Source organism: Coregonus clupeaformis, chromosome 39 (assembly GCF_020615455.1).
Source record: "Coregonus clupeaformis isolate EN_2021a chromosome 39, ASM2061545v1, whole genome shotgun sequence".
NCBI lineage: Eukaryota > Metazoa > Chordata > Actinopteri > Salmoniformes > Salmonidae > Coregonus > Coregonus clupeaformis.
The window spans coordinates 12,779,880-12,800,574 of record NC_059230.1 but is presented as its reverse complement, the minus strand read 5'-3'; the positions used below and the strand labels follow the sequence as shown (position 1 = coordinate 12,800,574).

The 20,695-nt window shown below is 43.0% G+C and overlaps 2 protein-coding genes across 2 annotated transcripts in view; both read left to right on the top strand.

Annotated features, from left to right (window-relative positions):
- The first annotated feature begins 1,113 nt into the window (after window positions 1-1,113).
- On the top strand, window positions 1,114-2,505 carry LOC123482857 (piggyBac transposable element-derived protein 4-like). The gene has a single exon (XM_045211814.1). The coding sequence runs from the start codon at window positions 1,114-1,116 to the stop codon at window positions 2,503-2,505; it is 1,392 nt and encodes a 463-aa protein (XP_045067749.1).
- Window positions 2,506-10,025: 7,520 nt separating this feature from the next.
- The window catches only part of LOC121554258 (phospholipid-transporting ATPase ABCA1-like), a 223,508-nt gene continuing 212,838 nt past the window's right edge, over window positions 10,026-20,695 (top strand). Inside the window, exon 1 of the mRNA XM_045211911.1 lies at window positions 10,026-10,117. The gene's annotated coding sequence lies outside the window, so the exon portion shown is untranslated. The remainder of the gene's footprint in view (window positions 10,118-20,695) is intronic.

The window sequence follows — 20,695 nt, the reverse complement described above, 5'->3', positions numbered from 1 at the left end:
GTCACTAGCCCATTTAAGCTTAACTCTTCCGAGTCGGCGAACGCTTCGGCGCGTTCAAATCGCGGGCCGGCTTTAGGACCGCGCAGCATCCAAACCAAGTGACGCAGAGGGCTGCCGTCGATTTCATGCAGAAATGGAGACCCGAAGCTACGTTTTGAGTGTTTGTTTCATGTAAATACACCAACTAAAACCAAAGTTATGATAATTTCAATTCCATGAAAAAAGTGCGTCAAAATATGCGCTCTTTTATGAGCGCTTTGCATTTATTATAATAACTTTGTCGTCTTTTGTGATAAAAAGGAACGGAAAAAAACGTGTGCTTGTGCTAACCCGGTTCTTCAGGATGCACACGAGTATATAAACATTCATTCCCATGACAACTAGCCATTGCGAAAGAAACGAACGAGAGGAATTAGTTCAGTTCATGAGTAGTTTTGGAGAGTTTTTCACGAGTTAGTATTTCAATTGTTAGTATTTCAAGAGTTTTATTGTCAGCAGTATCGTTTTTGTGAAGCAATATGAGGCGCACACTTCACGTTGAACAAGCCGTCGACTTGTTATTCCAAATGAGCGATGAAGAAACTTTGGAAAGTTCGGTCGTCAGACAATGAGAGTGGCCAGGATGACTTCGAGGACCCTGATTTTGTTGCTGAAAACGTGAGGTAAGAAGACAAACATTTTTCTAAAATGAATTTGTTTTATTGCTTTCGTTTATCTTACTATAGTATTCTATTCTACTTCACTGTAGTGCAAATGCCAATGAACATCTTGAACTTTGAATAATCTTGAATCCGTTTACCTGTTTTGTATAGTGACGACGACTGACGACGAGCAGCCTGGGCCATCAACAGCCCCCACCCCCACAACAAGCCGACGGAGGCCATCACAGAGGGGGCGTGGAAGGAAGGATCAGGCCAAGACCAGGTCAAGATCTCCAGCCCAGTCAGCAGCACAGCCAGAACAGAGCTCTGAGCCATGGAAAACAGAGACTGATCCTGACACTGCCCCACAAGCCAGTAGGTTCATGCCCGCAGACCACCAGGAGCCCAGGTGGATTTGCATTCAGGGCACACACCAAAGGACCTCTTCCTGCTCTACTTCGCCGCAGATACAATGAGGACAATCTGCAGAAACACCAACAAACAGGCAGCAAGAAATCAGCAGAAGGGGAGCAAATATCAGTGGACTGACGTTGATGTGGAGGAACTGCACAGATTTCTGGGTCTCCTCATCTACACCTCATTGGTGACTCTGCCTAGTATCCAGGACTACTGGAAACAAAGCCACATATTGTCTGTTTCATTGCCAGCGAAGGTCATGCCAAGAGACAGATTCCGGTCCATCTCATGGAACATCCACCTAAGTGATCCAGAGGAGGATGTCATAAATGACCAGCGCAAAGGTACACCCCAGCATGACAAACTGTTCAGGGTCAAACCTCTGATGGACGACATTCGCACTGCCTGCCAGGCTCATTACCATCCTAAGAAGGAACTGTCAGTCGACGAGAGGATGGTGGCTACAAAAGCCAAAACTGGCATGACCCAGTACATGAAGGACAAGCCTAACAAATGGGGGATCAAGCTCTTTGTGTTGGCAGAGTCTAACAATGGCTACACTCTAAACTTCAACGTGTATGTTGGGAAAGCACACACACCCAGCGTGCATGGACTTTCATATGATGCTGTTATGGACCTCATTCAGCCATCACATCTTGGTACAGGATACCATATTTATATGGACAATTTCAACACCAGCCCAAAACTGTTCCTGAGTTTGGGAAGTATGAAGTTTGGAGCCTGTGGGACCTACAGAAGCAACAGAAAAGGGTGTCCTAGTGGCAGAGAAAATGCCCTCACCAGCAAATCGAAGAGGGGGTCTGTGAGATGGATCAGAGAGGATCGCCTGGTCTTTGTGAAGTGGATGGATACGCGGGAGGTGTCGGTGTGCTCCACAATCCACCCAGCGTTTTCGGGCGAGACAATCAAGAGGAAGGTGAAGGAAGGACCTGGACGCTGGGTAGCAAAAGACATTCCCTGCCCTACCCCCATCATGGCCTACAATAAGTACATGGGAGGGGTTGACCTGTCAGACCAGCTTCTCCAGTATTACTCAACCCATCGCAGAACTGCTCGCTGGTACCGTACCCTCTTCCTGCATTTTTTGGACATGGGAACAACAAATGCATACATCCTGCACTGTGACATCAGTGCGACCCAACAGGTCACACCCATGACGCACAAGAACTTTGTGGCAGAACTTGTGGCCCAGCTGTGCGGAGTGACCCAGACAGGGGTTCCACTTCAAAAAAGCACCAGCCATGTTTCTGTGGCCATTGCCAATGTTGCAGAGGCCAAAGACAAAGCCACAGCAGGCCGCAGGGTTTGTCAACGCTGTAAACAAGTTGACAAGAAGAGGTTTGTCACACCATGGAAGTGCAAGGCCTGTGATGTGGCTCTCTGTGTCATTGTGGACAGGAACTGTTTTGAAGAGTGGCACAAATAGGGTAAAGGCCAGTGGCTATACCTACTTTTTTTGTAAATAGTTGTGTATTGCTTGTATATATCTCAAGAATACTTTTATATGTTCATATTTGCACTTTGTGGTTCAATTTGAAGCTTTTTTTTTCATTTTGGACAGAAACTGTTTTGAGGAGTGGCACAAAAAGGTTTAGGGTTAGAATAGAAGAAAAACGCCAGTGGTTATACCTACTTTTTATTGTAAATAGTTATTTATTGCTTGTATATATCACCAAAATACTTTTATATGTTCATATTTGCACCTTGTGGTTCAATTTGAAGCTTTTTAAATGCTTGGTTCACCATGTTTGAGGGTTTTACAATAAAAAAACCATCTTTTTTCTAAACGGACTTTGTGTTTTCTGTGTGTGTTTGGGTCCAGTGTGTTGAAATAGTATGTCAAAGTGAAAAACTTACTAACAGATCATATAGGTGAGGTTGTGCTGAAAAAAAAGATACCCAACATTGGTCTGGTAAACATTTCTTTATGTAGTATATCAGGGCAAAATTGAAGGTACCCAAAAACGGCCAAAAAAGCTCCAGACTCCGAAGAGTTAATATCCTTGTCATCTATCGCCCTCCAGGTTCCCTTGGAGAGTTCATCAATGAGCTTGACGCCTTGATAAGTTCCTTTCCTGAGGATGGCTCACCCCTCACAGTTCTGGGGGATTTCAACCTCCCTACGTCTACATTTGACTCATTTCTCTCTGCCTCCTTCTTTCCACTCCTCTCCTCTTTTGACCTCACCCTCTCACCGCCCCCCCCTACTCACAAGGCAGGCAATACGCTTGACCTCATCTTTACTAGATGCTGTTCTTCTACTAATCTCACTGCAACTCCCCTCCAAGTCTCCAACCACTACTTTGTATCCTTTTCTCTCTCCCTCTCCTCCAACACTACTCACTCTGCCCCTACACAGATGGTAATGCACCGTCGCAACCTTCGCTCTCTCTCTCCCGCTACTCTCTCCTCTTCCATCCTATCATCTCTTCCCTCTGCTCAATCCTTCTCCCTCCAATCTCCTGATTCTGCCTCCTCAAACCTCCTCTCCTCCCTTTCTGCATCCTTTGACTCTCTATGTCCCCTATCCTCCCGGCCGGCTCGGTCCTCCCCTCCAGCTCCGTGGCTTGATGACTCATTGCGAGCTCACAGAACAGAGCTCCGGGCAGCTGAGCGGAAATGGAAGAAAACTAGACTCCCTGCGGACCTGGCATCTTTTCACTCCCTCCTCTCTACATTTTCTTAATCTGTTTCTGCTGCTAAGGCCACTTTCTACCACTCTACATTCCAAGCATCTGCCTCTAACCCTAGGAAGCTCTTTGCCACATTCTCCTCCCTGCTGAATCCCCCCCCCCCCTCCCTCTCTGTGGATGACTTCGTCAACCATTTTGAAAAAGAAGGTTGACGACATCCGATCCTCGTTTGTTAAGTCAAATGACACTGCTGGTCCTGCTCACACTGCCCTACCCTATGCTTTGACTTCTTTCTCCCCTCTCTCTCCAGATAAAATCTTGCGACTTGTGACGGCAGGCCGCCCAACAACCTGCCCGCTTGACCCTATCCCCTCCTCTCTTCTCCAGACCATCTCCGGTGACCTTCTCCCTTACCTCACCTCGCTGATCAACTCATCCTTGACCGCTGGCTATGTCCCTTCCGTCTTCAAGAGAGCGAGAGTTGCACCCCTTCTCAAAAAACCAACACTTGATCCCTCTGATGTCAACAACTACAGACCAGTATCCCTTCTTTCTTTTCTCTCCAAAACTATTGAGCGTGCCGTCTTTAGCCAACTCTGTTGCTATCTCTCTCAGAATGAACTTCTTGATCCAAACCAGTCAGGTTTCAAGACTGGTCATTCAACTGAGACTGCTCTTCTCTGTGTCACGGAGGCTCTCCGCACTGCTAAAGCTAACTCTCTCTCCTCTGCTCTTGTCCTTCTAGACCTGTCTGCTGCCTTTGATACTGTGAACCATCAGATCCTCCTCTCCACCCTCTCCGAGCTGGGCATCTCCGGCGCGGCTCACTCTTGGATTGCGTCCTACCTGACCGGTCGCTCCTACCAAGTGGCATGGCGAGAAGCTGTCTCCGCACCACGTGCTCTCACCACTGGTGTCCCCAGGGCTCAGTTCTAGGCCCTCTCCTATTCTCACTATACACCAAGTCACTTGGCTCTGTCATATCCTCACATGGCCTCTCCTATCATTGCTACGCTGACGACACACAACTAATCTTCTCCTTTCCCCCTTCTGATAACCAGGTGGCGAATCGCATCTCTGCATGTCTGGCAGACATATCAGTATGGATGACGGATCACCACCTCAAGCTGAACCTTGGCAAGACGGAGCTGCTCTTCCTCCCGGGGAAGGACTGCCTGTTCCATGATCTCGCCATCACGGTTGACAACTCCGTTGTGTCCTCCTCATAGAGTGCGAAGAGCCTTGGCGTGACCCTGGACAACACCCTGTCGTTCTCCGCTAACATCAAGGCGGTGACCCGATCCTGTAGGTTCATGCTCTACAACATTCAGAGAGTACGACCCTGCCTTACACAGGAAGCGGCACAGGTCCTAATCCAGGCACTTGTCATCTCCCGTCTGGATTACTGCAACTCGCTGTTGGCTGGGCTCCCTGCCTGTGCCATTAAACCCCTACAACTCATCCAGAATGCCGCAGCCCGTCTGGTGTTCAACCTTCCCAAGTTCTCTCACGTCACCCCGCTCCTCCGCACACTCCACTGGCTTCCAGTTGAAGCTCGCATCTGCTATAAGACCATGGTGCTTGCCTACGGAGCTGTGAGGGGACCGGCACCTCCGTACCTTCAGGCTCTGATCAGTCCCTACACCCAAACGAGGGCACTGCGTTCATCCACCTCTGGCCTGCTGGCTCCCCTACCTCTGCGGAAGCATAGTTCCCGCTCAGCCCAGTCAAACCTGTTCGCTGCTCTGGCACCCCAATGGTGGAACAAGCTCCCTCACGACGCCAGGACAGCGGAGTCACTCACCACCTTCCGGAGACATTTGAAACCCCACCTCTTTAAGGAATACCTGGGATAGGATAAAGTAATCCTTCTACCCCCCCTTACCCCAACCCAAGCCCCCCCCAAAAAAAAAAAAAACATTGTAAAGTGGTTATCCCACTGGCTATAAGGTGAATGCACCTATTTGTAAGTCACTCTGGATAAGAGCGTCTGCTAAATGACGTAAATGTAAATGTAAAATCTGTTTGTTAACTTGGCTTTCAAAAACTTTCAAAAGGTAGGGCAGGATGGATATTGGTCTGTAACAGTTTGGATCTAGAGTGTCACCCCCTTTGAAGAAGGGGATGACCGCGGCAGCTTTCCAATCTCTGGAGATCTCAGACATTACGAAAGAGAGGTTGAACAGGCTAGTAATAGGGGTTGCGACTTTTTCGGCGGCTAATTTTAGAAAGAAAGGGTCCAGATTTTGCAGCTCTTTCAGAACATCAGCTGTCTGAATTTGTGTGAAGGAGAAGCTGGGAAGGTGCAGAGCTGGTGGCTGGGGTAGTGGTATCCAGGTGGAAAGCATGGCCAGCCATAGCAAAATGCTTGTTGAAATTCTCGATTATTGTAGATTTATCGGTGGTGATAGTGTTTCCTAGCCTCAGTGCAGTGGGCAGCTGGGAGGAGGTGCTCTTATTCTCCAGTGTCCCAAAACATTTTGGAGTTAGTGCTACAGGATACAAATTTCTGTTTGAAAAAGCTAGCTTTTGCTTTCCTATATTGGTTCCTGACTTCCCTGAAAAGTTGCATATCGTGGGGGCTATTCGATGCTAATGCAGTACGCCACAGGAAGTTTTTGTGCTGGTCAAGGGCAGTCAAGTCTGAGGAGAACCAGGGGCTATATCTGTTCTTAGTTCAGAATTTTTTGAATGGGGCATGCTTATTTAAGATTGAGAGGAAAGCACTTTTAAAGAACAACCAGGCATCCTCTACTGACGGAATGAGATCGACATCCGTCCAGGATACCTGGGCCAGGTCAATTAGGAAGGCCTGCTCGCTAATGTGTTTTAGGGAGCGTCTGACAGTGATGAGGGGTGGTCGTTTGACCGCGGACCCGTTACGGACGCAGGCAATAAGGCAGTGATCGCTGAGATCCTGGTTGAAGACAGCGGTAAGTTAGTCAGGATGATATCTATGAGGGTGCCCATGTTTACGGATTTAGGGTTGTACCTGGTAGGTTCCTTGATAATTTGTGTGAGATTGAGGGCATCTAGTTTGGATTGTAGGATGGCCGGGGTGTTAAGCATATCCCAGTTTAGGTCACCAAGCAGTACAAACTCTCAGGATAGATGGGGGGCAATCCATTCACATATGGTGTCCAGGGCACAGCTGGGGGCTGAGGGGGTCTGTAGCAAGCGGCAACAGTGAGATACTTATTTCTGGAAAGGTGGATTTTTAGAAGTAGGAGCTCAAACTGTTTGGGCACAGACCTGGATAAATTGACAGCCTGGAGGTGTGTTGGGTCATTGTCCTGTTGGAAAACAAATTATCAGATTACCAGATCGGATGGCGTGTTGCTGCAGCATGCTGTGGTAGCCATGCTGGTTAAGTGTGCCTTGAATTCTAAATAAATCACAGACGGTGTCACAAGCATCCCCACACCACAACACCTCCTCCTCCATGCTTTACGGTGGGAACTACACAACTACACATGTCTCACAAAGACACGGCGGTTGGAACCAGAAATCTCAAATTTGGACTCCAGACCAAAGGACACATTTCCACCGGTCTAATGTCCATTGCTCCTGTTTCTTGTTGGCCCAAGCAGGTCTCTTCTTCTTATTGGTGTCCTTTAGTGGTTTATTTGCAGCAATTCGACCATGAAGGCCTGGTTCACACAGTCCCCTCTGAACATGTTGAGATGTGTCTGTGACTTGAACTCTGTGAAGCATTTTTTGGGGCTGCAATTTTTGAAGCTGGTAACTCTAATGAACTTATCCTCTGCAGCAGAGGTAACTCTGGGTCTTCCATTCCTGTGGCGGTCCTCATGAGAGCCAGTTTCATCATAGTGCTTGATGGTTTTTGCGACTGCACTTGAAGAAACTTTCAAAGTTCTTGAAGTGGTCCGTATTGATTGACCTTCATGTCTTAAAGTAATGATGGACTGTCATTTCTCTTTGCTTATTTGAGCTGTTCTTGCCATAATATGGACTTGGTCTTTTACCAAATAGGGCTATCTTCTGTATACTCCCCCTACCTTGTCACATCACAACTGATTGGCTCAAATGCAAGAAGGAATGAAATTCCACAAATTAACTTTTAAGAAGGCACACCTGTTCATTGAAATGCATTCCAAGTGACTACCTCATGAAACTGGTAGAGAGAATGCCAAGAGTGTGCAAAGCTGTCATCAAGGCAAATGGTGGCTACTTTGAAGAATCTAAAATCTAAAATCTACTTTGATTTGTTTAACACTTTTTTGGTTACTACATGATTCTAGATGTGTTTTTTCAGAGTGTTGATGTCTTCACTATTATTCTACAATGTAAAAATAAAGAAAAACCCTTGAATGAGTAGGTATGTCCAAACTTTTGACTGGTAGTGTATGATTAGATGAACATTTGGGAATGTATTGAGATTGGTGTAAGGAGTGGAAATGAAGCACCTACTACATTAGGTTTAAAACAAACATTTTTAAATCTACATAAAACCTAGCTAAGATTACGTAGAATCAACATAAAACTTAATGCAGGGTCTGAAATAAGCATCAGACTACCAGCCAAACACTGGTAAAAGTCTCAGTGGCTGGTGGGCCATTAGGCCATGCTTATCGAACACTAAACATTCTCATATGGCTGCAATGATGCATTTCCTGTTTGTTTCCTGGCTGCTCCCATTGTAAACATCCTCCTGATATACATAATTATGTCCCCCCAACGCACCTGTGGTATTATAGTTTATCACTGAAGGCGGTAAACCCTTATCCCGTTATTACCAAAGTATATAGTTCCCATAAAACTCAACAGCAAATGCACTTAACTGGCCTCCTGTGATGCATCCACAAGTTGATCATCAACAGCATCATCAATATCAACAACTTGGCTGTTTCTAAATATGCTCTGCTTGTTCCCATCTGTTCCCTTATAAAATAATATTTGAATAATAAATAAAAAAGTCTAATTTTTGAGTTGAATTTTCTCATGCTTTATTTAAGCTCTGTCAACTTGTGACCACAGGATGTCATTCAGTATGCAGCTAGTCTTGTAAGGGAATACTTTTGAAGTCCAGGGGCCTTCTGTATCAAGCGTCTCAGATTAGGAATGCTGATACAGGATCAGTTTAGCCTTTTACATCGTAATGAATCAGATTATAAGGTCACATCCACTACAAGACCCTGGTGCTTACCTACGGAACAGCAAGAGGAACTGCCCCTCCCTACCTTCAGGCTATGCTCAAACCCTACACCCCAACCCGAGCACTCCGTTCTGCCACCTCAGTCCAAGCTCTTCTCTGTCCTGGCACACCAATGGTGGAACCAGCTTCCCCCTGAAGCTAGGACAGCAGAGTCCCTGCCCATTACATTTACCAGACGCTCTTATCCAGAGCAACTCACAGTTAGTGAGTGCATACATTTTCATACTGGCCCCCCTTGGGAATCGAACCCACAACCCTGGCATTGCAAGCGCCATGCTCTACCAACTGAGCTACACAGGTCTAACGCACACGGCCTATCTGATACTGAGTAATGCCCATCTTCCGAAAACATCTGAAACCCTTCAAACAGTATCTTAAATAATCCCCCCCAATTTAAAAATAAATACAATTAAAAATAAACACTTAACCAGCACTTGCACTTGACCCCGCCCCGCCCCGCCCCCACCCCATCCCCCATTCTAGCTCTGACTCTACTGACAGCTACGTTATTAAGGAACAATGTACTTTCTATGCCTGTGATCTGTGGTTGTACCACCTAGCTATATTAAGATGAATGCACTAACTGTAAGTCGCTCTGGATAAGAGTGTCTGCTAAATGAATAAAATGTAAACGTAAATTATAGACAGGGGAGACCAGGACCCTTCTATAGTGACACATCATTGAACTATATTTCCACACCTAGTCATTAACCCTCAGAAACATGGTCAAATGATTTGTTTCTCTGTTTACCTTGGATTGAATAAAAGATCTTCGGTAACACTTGACCTAAAGCCTACAGGTATAATGTATTACGATGCAGTTACAATGCATTTTAAGACTTGAGTTATGAGAATGTATGATCTTCTCAAGGCCATTGCATCCCTTCCCCTTGATTTTTACCTGAGACAATTAAGATAAGACTAGAGTCAACACGTGATCCCGAGTTGAGCTTAAGGTAGTACGTCGTGTAAGGTATATCTGCACACTACTGTACCTCGTCATCTGGGTCTATTACATGAGTACTGTTGCCATGGCAGTCCCTGTAGAGGTCATTTGCATACTTTATAGTGCTAGATAAAAGGGGTTAGAGACAGGGAAGGAGGGAGGGAAGTAGAGAAGGGATAGAGAGAGATAGCAGGCTCAGAGGAAAGAGGGTGACTAAGTTTGGAGTTTACACTGGGTCAATTTCATCTGGGCTGAGAATAATCATATTCTAAAGAGCTAGGAGGTAAGTTGCTCATAAATTGATTTTTGGTAACACTTTACGATACATTAATGAACAGGTGGCATATTTACATAGAAAGTACATGATACGTATGTAGTTACACAGTAATATCCTATAACATGCTTGTCTTTGGGATTCATAAAAGCAAGTACCTCTAAGCATCATTTGGTACCAGTTACCAATTGTGTTTTTGTGTGTTTTTAACTACATGTTGCATAGCAAGGTCTCATGCGATGCCCTGGATTGTTCTCATTGTTGCTAGGTAGATGCTAGCTAGTTTCCTCCTGGGGCTTTGGCTGGGTCAGTACAGTACACGAAGAGCCTGGTATTTTAGCTGAGTCATTGTATTATCATGTTTTCCATGGCTGGTCAACTACATAATGCAATGATCATCATTAGTGGCTTCAATACCAGCAGTTTCGTGTGACTTTAAATTAGTTATCGGTCATTTCATACTAATTGTTTCAGTAATTTCCTTGTCATGCGATCTATTGTTTACACTTTTTGAGTGGCATGCACAAATTATGGAGTGTGACTTTAACAGGTGGTGAGGTAAATAGGGGAAAAAAAGACCATAGCGATCAGATTGGACTTCAGCCTTTTACATAGTAGTGTCATAACGCTGAATGAAATGATTTACCAAAACCCTGTTGTATTGCTGGTGTGGAGATAAAGGCAATAGGATCCCTTGATAAGGATGTAATATAATGACAGTCTCATGTCATGTGTTGACCCGTGCACGTGACGAGACAGGAAGAGTTCAAGAGTGAGTATTCTGTTGGGGTAAAGGTCAGGACAATATATAAGCACCTACTTTTGGCGATACCACATGCTTTGCTTTGATCTATTTGCTTTTGGACAAGCCGGTTGTCTCCCTAATGCTTACCTTCAGCAATAGTGGTAATAAGTGAAGAACACTAACATTTAGAAGCAAAAGTCAGCTTGATTGACATGTATTAGCTTAATGTCTTGTCTAATTTCGGTAAACATGCAATACGTTTCTGCTAATGTGGCTAATTAGCAGCAAACGACTGCGTAATTGGCACCAGATTAATATGACTTTACTGTAGTTGATGGATGCTAATAGCATGCCGCTTTGAACATCTAAATAGCCTTATTTCATACAGAGTTGCTTTCTGTACAGTTTTGTTGTCAAGTTTTCAGAACTTAAAAGGGGCAATCTGGAACAACAAAGTGGTCACTCCACCACTTTTTTTGATAAAAGTTGAGGGCTTGGGCTGGAGAAATGTAACCACTCTCAAATTCATAGATCTGGATGGATATGGATACAAGAACTGACCATCCATGACATTCAAATGTTAGTTTTAACCATGTTTTGAAGCTGTACAGAGTTTGTTTACAATATGTATATTTAGGTTGTGATGGGGTACAAGTTATATTCTTCAAGAATCAATGGCCTATATATCATTAAATGCAATGTCCAAACATAGATATGCCAATTCCAGATTGTCTCTTTAATACACACTCAACACAATGGCTTTAATGCAGTTGGTTCAATGTTTCAGAATTCAGAAAACATGTTGAGTTACATCAATTGTACAGCATCAATGGAGGAAGTATAAAACTGGTTGCAATGACATCATTATGACATTATTTATGACTTCAATTTTATGACTTCAAGGTCATACTGGTTGTATAAGGCAGTTGTGTTAACGTTAACTCATTCAAAACCAAAAAGTGACACACTAAATATGTCCCCACTTGGTCAGAGAAGGAAGGCCAAGGTAGGCCAGATAGTGTCTAAAGGAAAATGGCATATTGATTACAGTGTATGTACAAGGTTAGACATCAATCCATATTTCGTTTTGTTTACCTGGCCACTGTCTCCAAATGGAAGGAAACCAATGTATTTTTGTAATTTGGGTGAACTATACTTTTAATATTAGTGAGTCTTGACATAAATGTTCTCCTATAAAATCCTCTTTAGCTCAATATGTGAAAATGCAACACTACATACTTCAGTATACTTACTGTAAAACGCTACAATTTACAGGGTCAAGCCTCCTCAGCTGCGATCAAATAACATTCCATTGAGCCAAATTGCACGTAATTGTTTCTACATAGAGAAATCAAACAGGCTGTGCAGCATAACTGCTCTGATGCAGAGGCAAACCTTTCAAGGCTACCATTCGAGGCCCCATCTTGAGCGTGCATTTTATAAATAGGAAATTACCTTCTGCATTTTTTATAACATAGGTTTCTGGTGATGGCAGGGCTTTTTTTACCCAATGATGTTGTTTGTGTAGAGCGTAATGAAATATTCAAGTAAAGCAGAGACAAATACATTACCTAGTGTACACTGAGTTTCTGAAGGCTGTGAATGACAGGATCCTGAACTAAATGTATTTATACAAAGTACACACATGGTACTTTGTGAGGGCCACACTATAACGACATAGGATGAGACCCAGATGCAGACACAGGAGGCAGATGGTTCAAGTCTCTGAGATTTATTAAAATACAAGGGTCAGGCAAGAGGCAGGTTGAGGACAGGTAGAAGTTGGTGAACCAGGTAAACCAGTCCGAAAGGTACAGGGCGGCAGTCAGGCTCGAGGTCAGGGCAGGCTGAATGGTATGGCAGGCAGGCTCAGTGTCAGGGCAGACAGAAAAGGTTGGAACCGGGAGGACTAGAAAACAGGGACTAGGGAAAAAAACAGGAAACAGGAGTACGGAACAACACGCTGACGAGACAAGACGAACTGGCAACAGACTAACAGAAAACACTGGTATAAATACACAGGGGATAAAGGGAACAAATGGGAGACACCTGGTGGGGGTGGAGACAAGCACAAGACAGGTGAAACAGATCAGGGTGTGACACACACAATATGCAGTCTTTGTTATACAGTAGCTACAGCCTTTAATATTGTGAATGTAGATTTCGAACAGCATTTCAGTTGCTGTTAATTAGAATGTTCTCAGTCAACTCACCAGTGGTGGAAAAAGTACCCAATTGTCATACTTGAGTAAAAGTAAAGATACCTTAATAGAAAATGACTCAAGTAAAAGTGAAAGTCACCCAGTAAAATACTACTTGAGTAAAAGTCTAAAAGTATTTGGTTTTAAATATACTTAAGTATCAAAAGTAAATGTAATTGCTAAAATAAACTTAGTATAAATCATTTCAAATTCCTTATAAATAATATTAAGCAAAGCTGACGGCACCATTTTTTTGTTTTTTAAATGTATTTACGGAGAGCCAGGGGAACTCCAACACTCAGGCATAATTTACAAACAAAGCATGTGTGTTTAGTGAGTCCGCCAGATCAGAGGCAGTAGGAATGACCAGGGATGTTCTCTTGATAAGTGCATAAATTGGACCATATTCCTGTCCTGCTAAGCATTCAAGATGTAATGAGTACTTCTGGGTGTCATGGAAAATGTATGGAGTAAAAAGTACATTATTTTCTTTAGGAATGTACTGAAGTAAAAGTAAAAGTTGTCAAAAATATAAATAGTAAAGTACAGATACCTCACAAAACGACTTAAGTAGTACTTTAAAGTATTTTTACTTAAGTACTTTACCCACTGCAACTCACCTGATAAAATAAGGGATACATGAACAGGAAAACAACTTACACATGCACACACACATCACACTGATCAACCTGTGTTCTCACTGAAAAACAGAAGAACAGAGTGGTGCTTGGTTATTCATGTTGCAAATGTGTGATGAGTGTGATGGAAAGGAGTCAGGCGCAGGAGGGTAATCACCGAATACAGAGTTTATTCCTTCGTAGACACACAAATGCGCTCAAATAGTGATCAACGAAACCGGCACAGGGCAAACTATCATCCCTGGCAAATACACTGTAACGGATATCCAACAATACATAGGCACAGGGGAAAATCTACCCTGGCAACAATATGTTACGAGTAGCTCCACTGAGCTACACTACTCTCACAAATCACAATCACCCACAAGGACAAGGGGGCAGAGGGAACACTTATACACAGACTAATTAGGGGATAGGAACCAGGTGTGTGTGATTGACAAGACAAGACAATTGTGATGATGATTGGGGCGGCAGTGGTTAGTAAGCCGGTGACGACGAACGCCGAAGCCTGCCCGAACAAGGAGAGGAGGCAGTCTCGGGCCGAAGTCGTGACAAAATGTCTGTAAATGTTTCAACCTGCTCCTGAATAAACCTTGCCAGCTGTTCAGGAATAGCTTGGCTGAAAGAGGGACGACAATACCTTGAAGGGACCATTCCATGGCCATGTTTTAAAGCACAGATGTTCTTGGGAATTAGTTTTGGGTGTTTAAGAGTTATTCTGGAGGGAAGTAGCATCAAGGAGGGAGCAGAAGGCCCTTGGTCCTCCTACAATGCACTTTTGGTGGTATAATCTGCTCTGGCTTTGTAAAGCTTTAGTTACCAAACTGTCTGTGACAATGCAGGTTTAGGTCCACTTTTAGGTTTATAGCTTTTTAGGTTTTTACTATGCAGTCGGTGGCTAAGTTAGCATTGCTAGTGTTTTTCCTGAGACCTGAGGTACTATCGCCCCAGGCCCAAACTTTTTTGGGTTAGTGGTATTGACGGTGCTTCTGGAATGTAATGTGTTATTGTGCAGAGTTCACCTCCTGGGTTGGCACAGAAAATATATCTTAAATGTGATGGTTGTTTACAGTAACCCAGGTAACACTTATTTTTGTTACTGTATGTGTTTTTGTTTGTGTGGTTATTGTCATCTGACTTTTTTCATTATGCAAACATACTAGGCTAAACAAATACTTCCGTCATTGGCAGGCCTTGATGTTCAAGTTGCTTTCTCGGGGCTAATTTGTTTACATTTGGTTAGATGATGAATTAGAAGCACCTGCCAAATACTGACTTCCTGATGTTCTTTGTTTTCTTGTTTTTATCTGATATACAGATATACACCTCTTTCCATGACATAGACTGACCAGGTGAATCTAGGTGAAAGCTACAGTATAATCCCATATTGATATCACTTGTTAAATCCTATATATCAGTGTAGAAGAAGTGGGGGAGACAGGTTACAGTCTCCCGAGTGGCGCAGTGGTCTAAGGCACTGCATCGCAGTGCTAGCTGTGCCACTAGAGATCCTGGTTCGAATCCAGGCTCTGTCGTAGCCGGCTGCGACAGGGAGACCCATGGGGCAGCGCACAATTGGCCCAGCGTCGTCCAGGGTATGGGAGGGAATGGCCGGCAGGGATGTAGCTCAGTTGGTAGAGCATGGCGTTTGCAACGCCAGGGTTTTGGGTTTGATTCCCAAGGGGGGCCAGTATGAAAAATAAAAATAAAACGCCGAAGCCTGCCCGAACAAGGAGAGGAGGCACCCTTGGCCGAAGTCGTGACAAAATGTCTGTAAATGTTTCAACCTGCTCCTGAATAAACCTTGCCAGCTGTTCAGGAATAGCTTGGCTGAAAGAGGGACGACAATACCTTGAAGGGACCATTCCATGGCCATGTTTTAAAGCACAGATGTTCTTGGGAATTAGTTTTGGGTGTTTAAGAGTTATTCTGGAGGGAAGTAGCATCAAGGAGGGAGCAGAAGGCCCTTGGTCCTCCTACAATGCACTGTTGGTGGTATAATCTGCTCTGGCTTTGTAAAGCTTTAGTTACCAAACTGTCTGTGACAATGCAGGTTTAGGTCCACTTTTAGGTTTATAGCTTTTTAGGTTTTTACTATGCAGTCGGTGGCTAAGTTAGCATTGCTAGTGTTTTTCCTGAGACCTGAGGTACTATCGCCCCAGGCCCAAACTTTTTGGGTTAGTGGTATTGACGGTGCTTCTGGAATGTAATGTGTTATTGTGCAGAGTTCACCTCCTGGGTTGGCACAGAAAATATATCTTAAATGTGATGGTTGTTTACAGTAACCCAGGTAACACTTATTTTTGTTACTGTATGTGTTTTTGTTTGTGTGGTTATGGTCATCTGACTTTTTTCATTATGCAAACATACTAGGCTAAACAAATACTTCCGTCATTGGCAGGCCTTGATGTTCAAGTTGCTTTCTCGGGGCTCATTTGTTTACATTTGGTTAGATGATGAATTAGAAGCACCTGCCAAATACTGACTTCCTGATGTTCTTTGTTTTCTTGTTTTTATCTGATATACAGATATACACCTCTTTCCATGACATAGACTGACCAGGTGAATCTAGGTGAAAGCTACAGTATAATCCCATATTGATATCACTTGTTAAATCCTATATATCAGTGTAGAAGATGTGGGGGAGACAGGTTAAAGTCTCCCGAGTGGCGCAGTGGTCTAAGGCACTGCATCGCAGTGCTAGCTGTGCCACTAGAGATCCTGGTTCGAATCCAGGCTCTGTCGTAGCCGGCCGCGACCGGGAGACCCATGGGGCAGCGCACAATTGGCCCAGCGTCGTCCAGGCTATGGGAGGGAATGGCCGGCAGGCATGTAGCTCAGTTGGTAGAGCATGGTGTTTGCAACGCCAGGGTTGTGGGTTCGATTCCCAAGGGGTGCCAGTATGAAAAATAAAATAAAAAAAATAATGTATGCACTCACTAACTGTAAGTCGCTCTGGATAAGAGCATCTGCTAAATGGCTAAAATTTTATGGTAATGGTATCAAATAATGGAGCAGAATGAGTGGAATGGTATCAAATACATGGTTTCAAGGTGTTTGATGTCATTCCATTTGCTCCGTTCCAGACATTATCATGAGCCGTCCTCCCCTCAGCAGCCTCCAATGATCTATACCCTTGTAAATCTACATGGTTATTACCTTGAGAGTAGACAATGTGTACAAGGCCTGCATCTTCCTGGCGGATCGGATTCAGTAGGATGTCCTGCTACTATCACAATAATGATCACTTATAAAGCAGTACTTCTATTTGCCACTATCAAGAGAAATGTAGGTGAATAAAGCTGGCCTGAAAATACCTTTTACCAAGGTTAATGAATCTTTGAATGTGAACTATAGTTTCCTTTATTAATATAACCTAATGAATGAAGACCGCATCACCGTCAACTGAAATACAACAATATTCAGAGAGGAAAGTGTTGGATACTGACGTGTCTACCAGAGAGTAATTTCTTGGTAAAAGCTGGTAATGATACAGTATATTTGCGTGACCCAGCAATTCACCTTTCCCATTAGGTACTAATTCAAATTAACTTTGCCATAAGCTATCCCCTTGAACCTGCCTGAGAGACTTTTATGATTCCCACGTGTAAAGAGAGCGTGTAATAGAGAGAGGGATATTGTCACTGGGAGAAAATGTTTTTATGGAAAACCCGGGAGACTGCAGTGTGCGGCTATGCGCTCACAAGGGCCTGGTGTTTGTCTGACTCTGGGTTTTTGTTTTGTGTGTTTTGACATTTTTCTTGGGGTACGAAAAAAATAGATTTATGGCAATATTTCAAAATATTTATTCACCTCAGTGAGCCACTTCCAGGTAGCTGTTGATGCCCCACCTATTCCTATAATGCAACCATCTCTCCTACACTACCAGTCAAAAGTTTTATAACACCTACTCATTCAAGGGTTTTTCTTTATTTTTACTATTTTCTACACTGTAGAATAATAGTGAAGACATCAAAACAATGAAATTACATTTACATTTACATTTTACATTTAAGTCATTTAGCAGACGCTCTTATCCAGAGCGACTTACAGGAGCATTTAGGGTTAAGTGGAAATAACACATATGGAATCATGTAGTAACCAAAAAAGTGTTCAACAAATCCAAATATATTTTATATTTGAGATTCTTCAAATAGCCACCCTTTGCCTTGATGACAGCTTTGCACACTCTTGGCATTCTCTCAACCAGCTTCACCTGGAATGCTTTTCCAACAGTCTGATGCAGCACTCCATCACTCTCCTTCTTGGAAAAATAGCCCGTACACAGCCTGGAGGTGTGTTGGGTCATTGTCCTGTTGAAAAACAAATGATAGTCCCACTAAGCCCAAATCAGATGGGATGGCGTATCGCTGCAGAATGCTGTGGTAACCATACTGTTTAAGAGTGCCTTGAATTCTAAAGAAATCACAGACAGTGTCACCAGCAAAGCACCCCCACACCATAACACCTCCTCCTCCATGCTATATGGTGGGAAATTCACATGCAGAGATCATCCGTTCACCCACATCGCGTCTCACAAAGACACGGCGGTTGGAACCAGAAATCTCAAATTTGGACTCCAGACCAAAGGATAAATTTCCACCAGTCTAATGTCCATTGCTCGTGTTTCTTGGTCCAAGCAAGTCTCTTCTTGTTATTGGTGTCCTTTAGTAGTGGTTTCTTTGCAGCAATTCAACCATGAATGCCTGATTCACAAAGTCTCCTCTGAACAATTGATGTTGAGATGTGTCTGTTACTTGAACTCTGTGAAGCATTTATTTGGGCTGCAATTTCTGAGGCTGGTAACTCTAATGAACTCCTTTGCAGCAGAGGTAACTCTGAGTCTTCCATTCCTGTGGCGGTCCTCATGAGAGCCAGTTTCATCATAGTGCTTGATGGTTTTTGCGACTGCAATTGAAGAAACGTACAAAGTTCTTGAAGTGGTCCGAATTGACTGACCTTCATGTCTTAAAGTAATGATGAACTGTAATTTCTCTTTGCTTATTTGAGCTGTTCTTGCCATAATATGGACTTGGTCTTTTACCAAATAGGACCATCTTCTGTATACCACCCCTACCTTGTCACAACACAGCTGATTGGCTCAAACGCATTAAGAAGGAAAGAAATTCCACAAATGAACTTTTAAGAAGGCACACCTGTTAATTGAAATGCATTCCAGGTGACTACCTCATGAAGCTGGTTGAGAGAATGCCAAGAGTGTGCAAAGCTGTCATCAAGGCAAAGGGTGGCTACTTTGAAGAATCTCAAATCTCAAATATATTTTGATTTGTTTAACACTTTTTTGGTTACTACATGATTCCATATGTATTTTTTCATAGTTTTGATGTCTTCACTATTATTCTACAATGTAGAAAATAGTAACAAATAAAGAAAAACCCTTGATTGAGTAGGTGTTCTAAAACTTTTGACTGGTAGTGTACGTCTGTATATAGTATGGTATAAGCTGTATGTATGCGTTTCCTCCTTTCTGCATGGACAGTACGAGCAGAAAAAACTAGTAGGAAAGAGTTAATAGTACCTTTCCAGATCAATCCATAGACTCAACAAGACTGAATAAGTTGGAGTCTCAGGAGTTTACAGGTTTAGTTTTGTCTATCTTTTGTCTGTTGCTTAGAGTTTACAGCAGTTTAATGCTAATGGATTTGGCAACCTGGATGGACAGTAACCTCACCTTCCCCATGACAGTAAATCAAACATTTATGAAGTAGGCCTAGCGGTAAATAATGTAAACACACAGTGTGAAAATGGAAGGGAGAGGAAATTGAATGTTAAAAGCAGCATATTTGTCCAGGGCTTTGCCTCAGGCTAAAACACAAATCGTCTATCCTAACCTTTTGCTCCTAAAGTCCTACAAGTCTTTATGCAGTATCTCAAAGTAGCTTTAAACAGCAGACTATACACATACTGTAGATATCCTAGCTTAACGTCCATCTACAAGGCCTATGATTTACAAATACAGTGTCTGATGTCTGGTGTAGTGTTAGCTCTGGTCCAGGGCATTAGTGCACTTTCCTTAATGTGAACTGCTAGTGTACTGTAGTGGTAGTACTACCAAAATAAAGTGAGTGTTGATTAGGTACGTTATTAAGATGGTAAATCAGCAGGTTAAATGTATTATTTGGTTTAGAAAAGCAGTGGTGACGTCTAATGTAACCGTAATAGAATGCAGGAAAAGGTGACAGTATTTCAATGATGGACCCATAATCTAATAAGGGCCTTTCTGTTGTGCAATTATTGAGTTTTTAATAAAGGTCATGGTGAGAGGGTAAAAGGCCATCGTATATCAATATCTGTTTAATCAGTGTGCCAAGGCCACTAAAATGTTTCGTAAATCCTTTTATGTAATGCTTACAAAAATAAAAAAATAAAAAATGTATCTACGTTGATTTGTTAGCCATCAATTACCATACAACTGGTTTGTGCCTAGAATTCAGATATTGTAACGGCACATTTTGGATATAGGCAACCATCTGGGATTGCTACGTTCATTTTTGGCATTTTAAATCAATGATATTATAGCGTATAGCTGTTGATTAATGGGGGATATATGCCTCATGAGCTTAGTTCAACTGTCTTACCCAATCAGAACCCAAAATATAAGCAAGTTGTATTCGACTGTTTATAGCAATGCTATTCTAAACAAACACTCCATAGCTTCAAAACATGGATAAAACTATCATTTTGATATCATGTACAGTATGGTGTGTCTTTGCATCCATAGCTCTGTCTATGAATTTGAGAGTGGTAACAAGCCCAATCCCTCAGCTCTTTACCAATCCCAGATTGCCCCTTTCAACAATGAATAAAACATACTTGGTGAATAATGAATATACTGTGAATACTACGTATGAAATAAATAGCTGCCACTTATCTTTAGACTGAATTATTTGGAATATAATGCAAATTTCATTCTTCGTAATGACTTCCCTGTGGATGCATGTACAAATAATATACCCTATAAGAAATTAATTTGTATCATTTA

What these genes read in the sequence shown, in the direction of transcription:
- LOC123482857 (XM_045211814.1), top strand. Translation starts at nt 1,114, where the DNA reads ATGAGGACAATCTGCAGAAACACCAACAAACAGGCAGCAAGAAATCAG.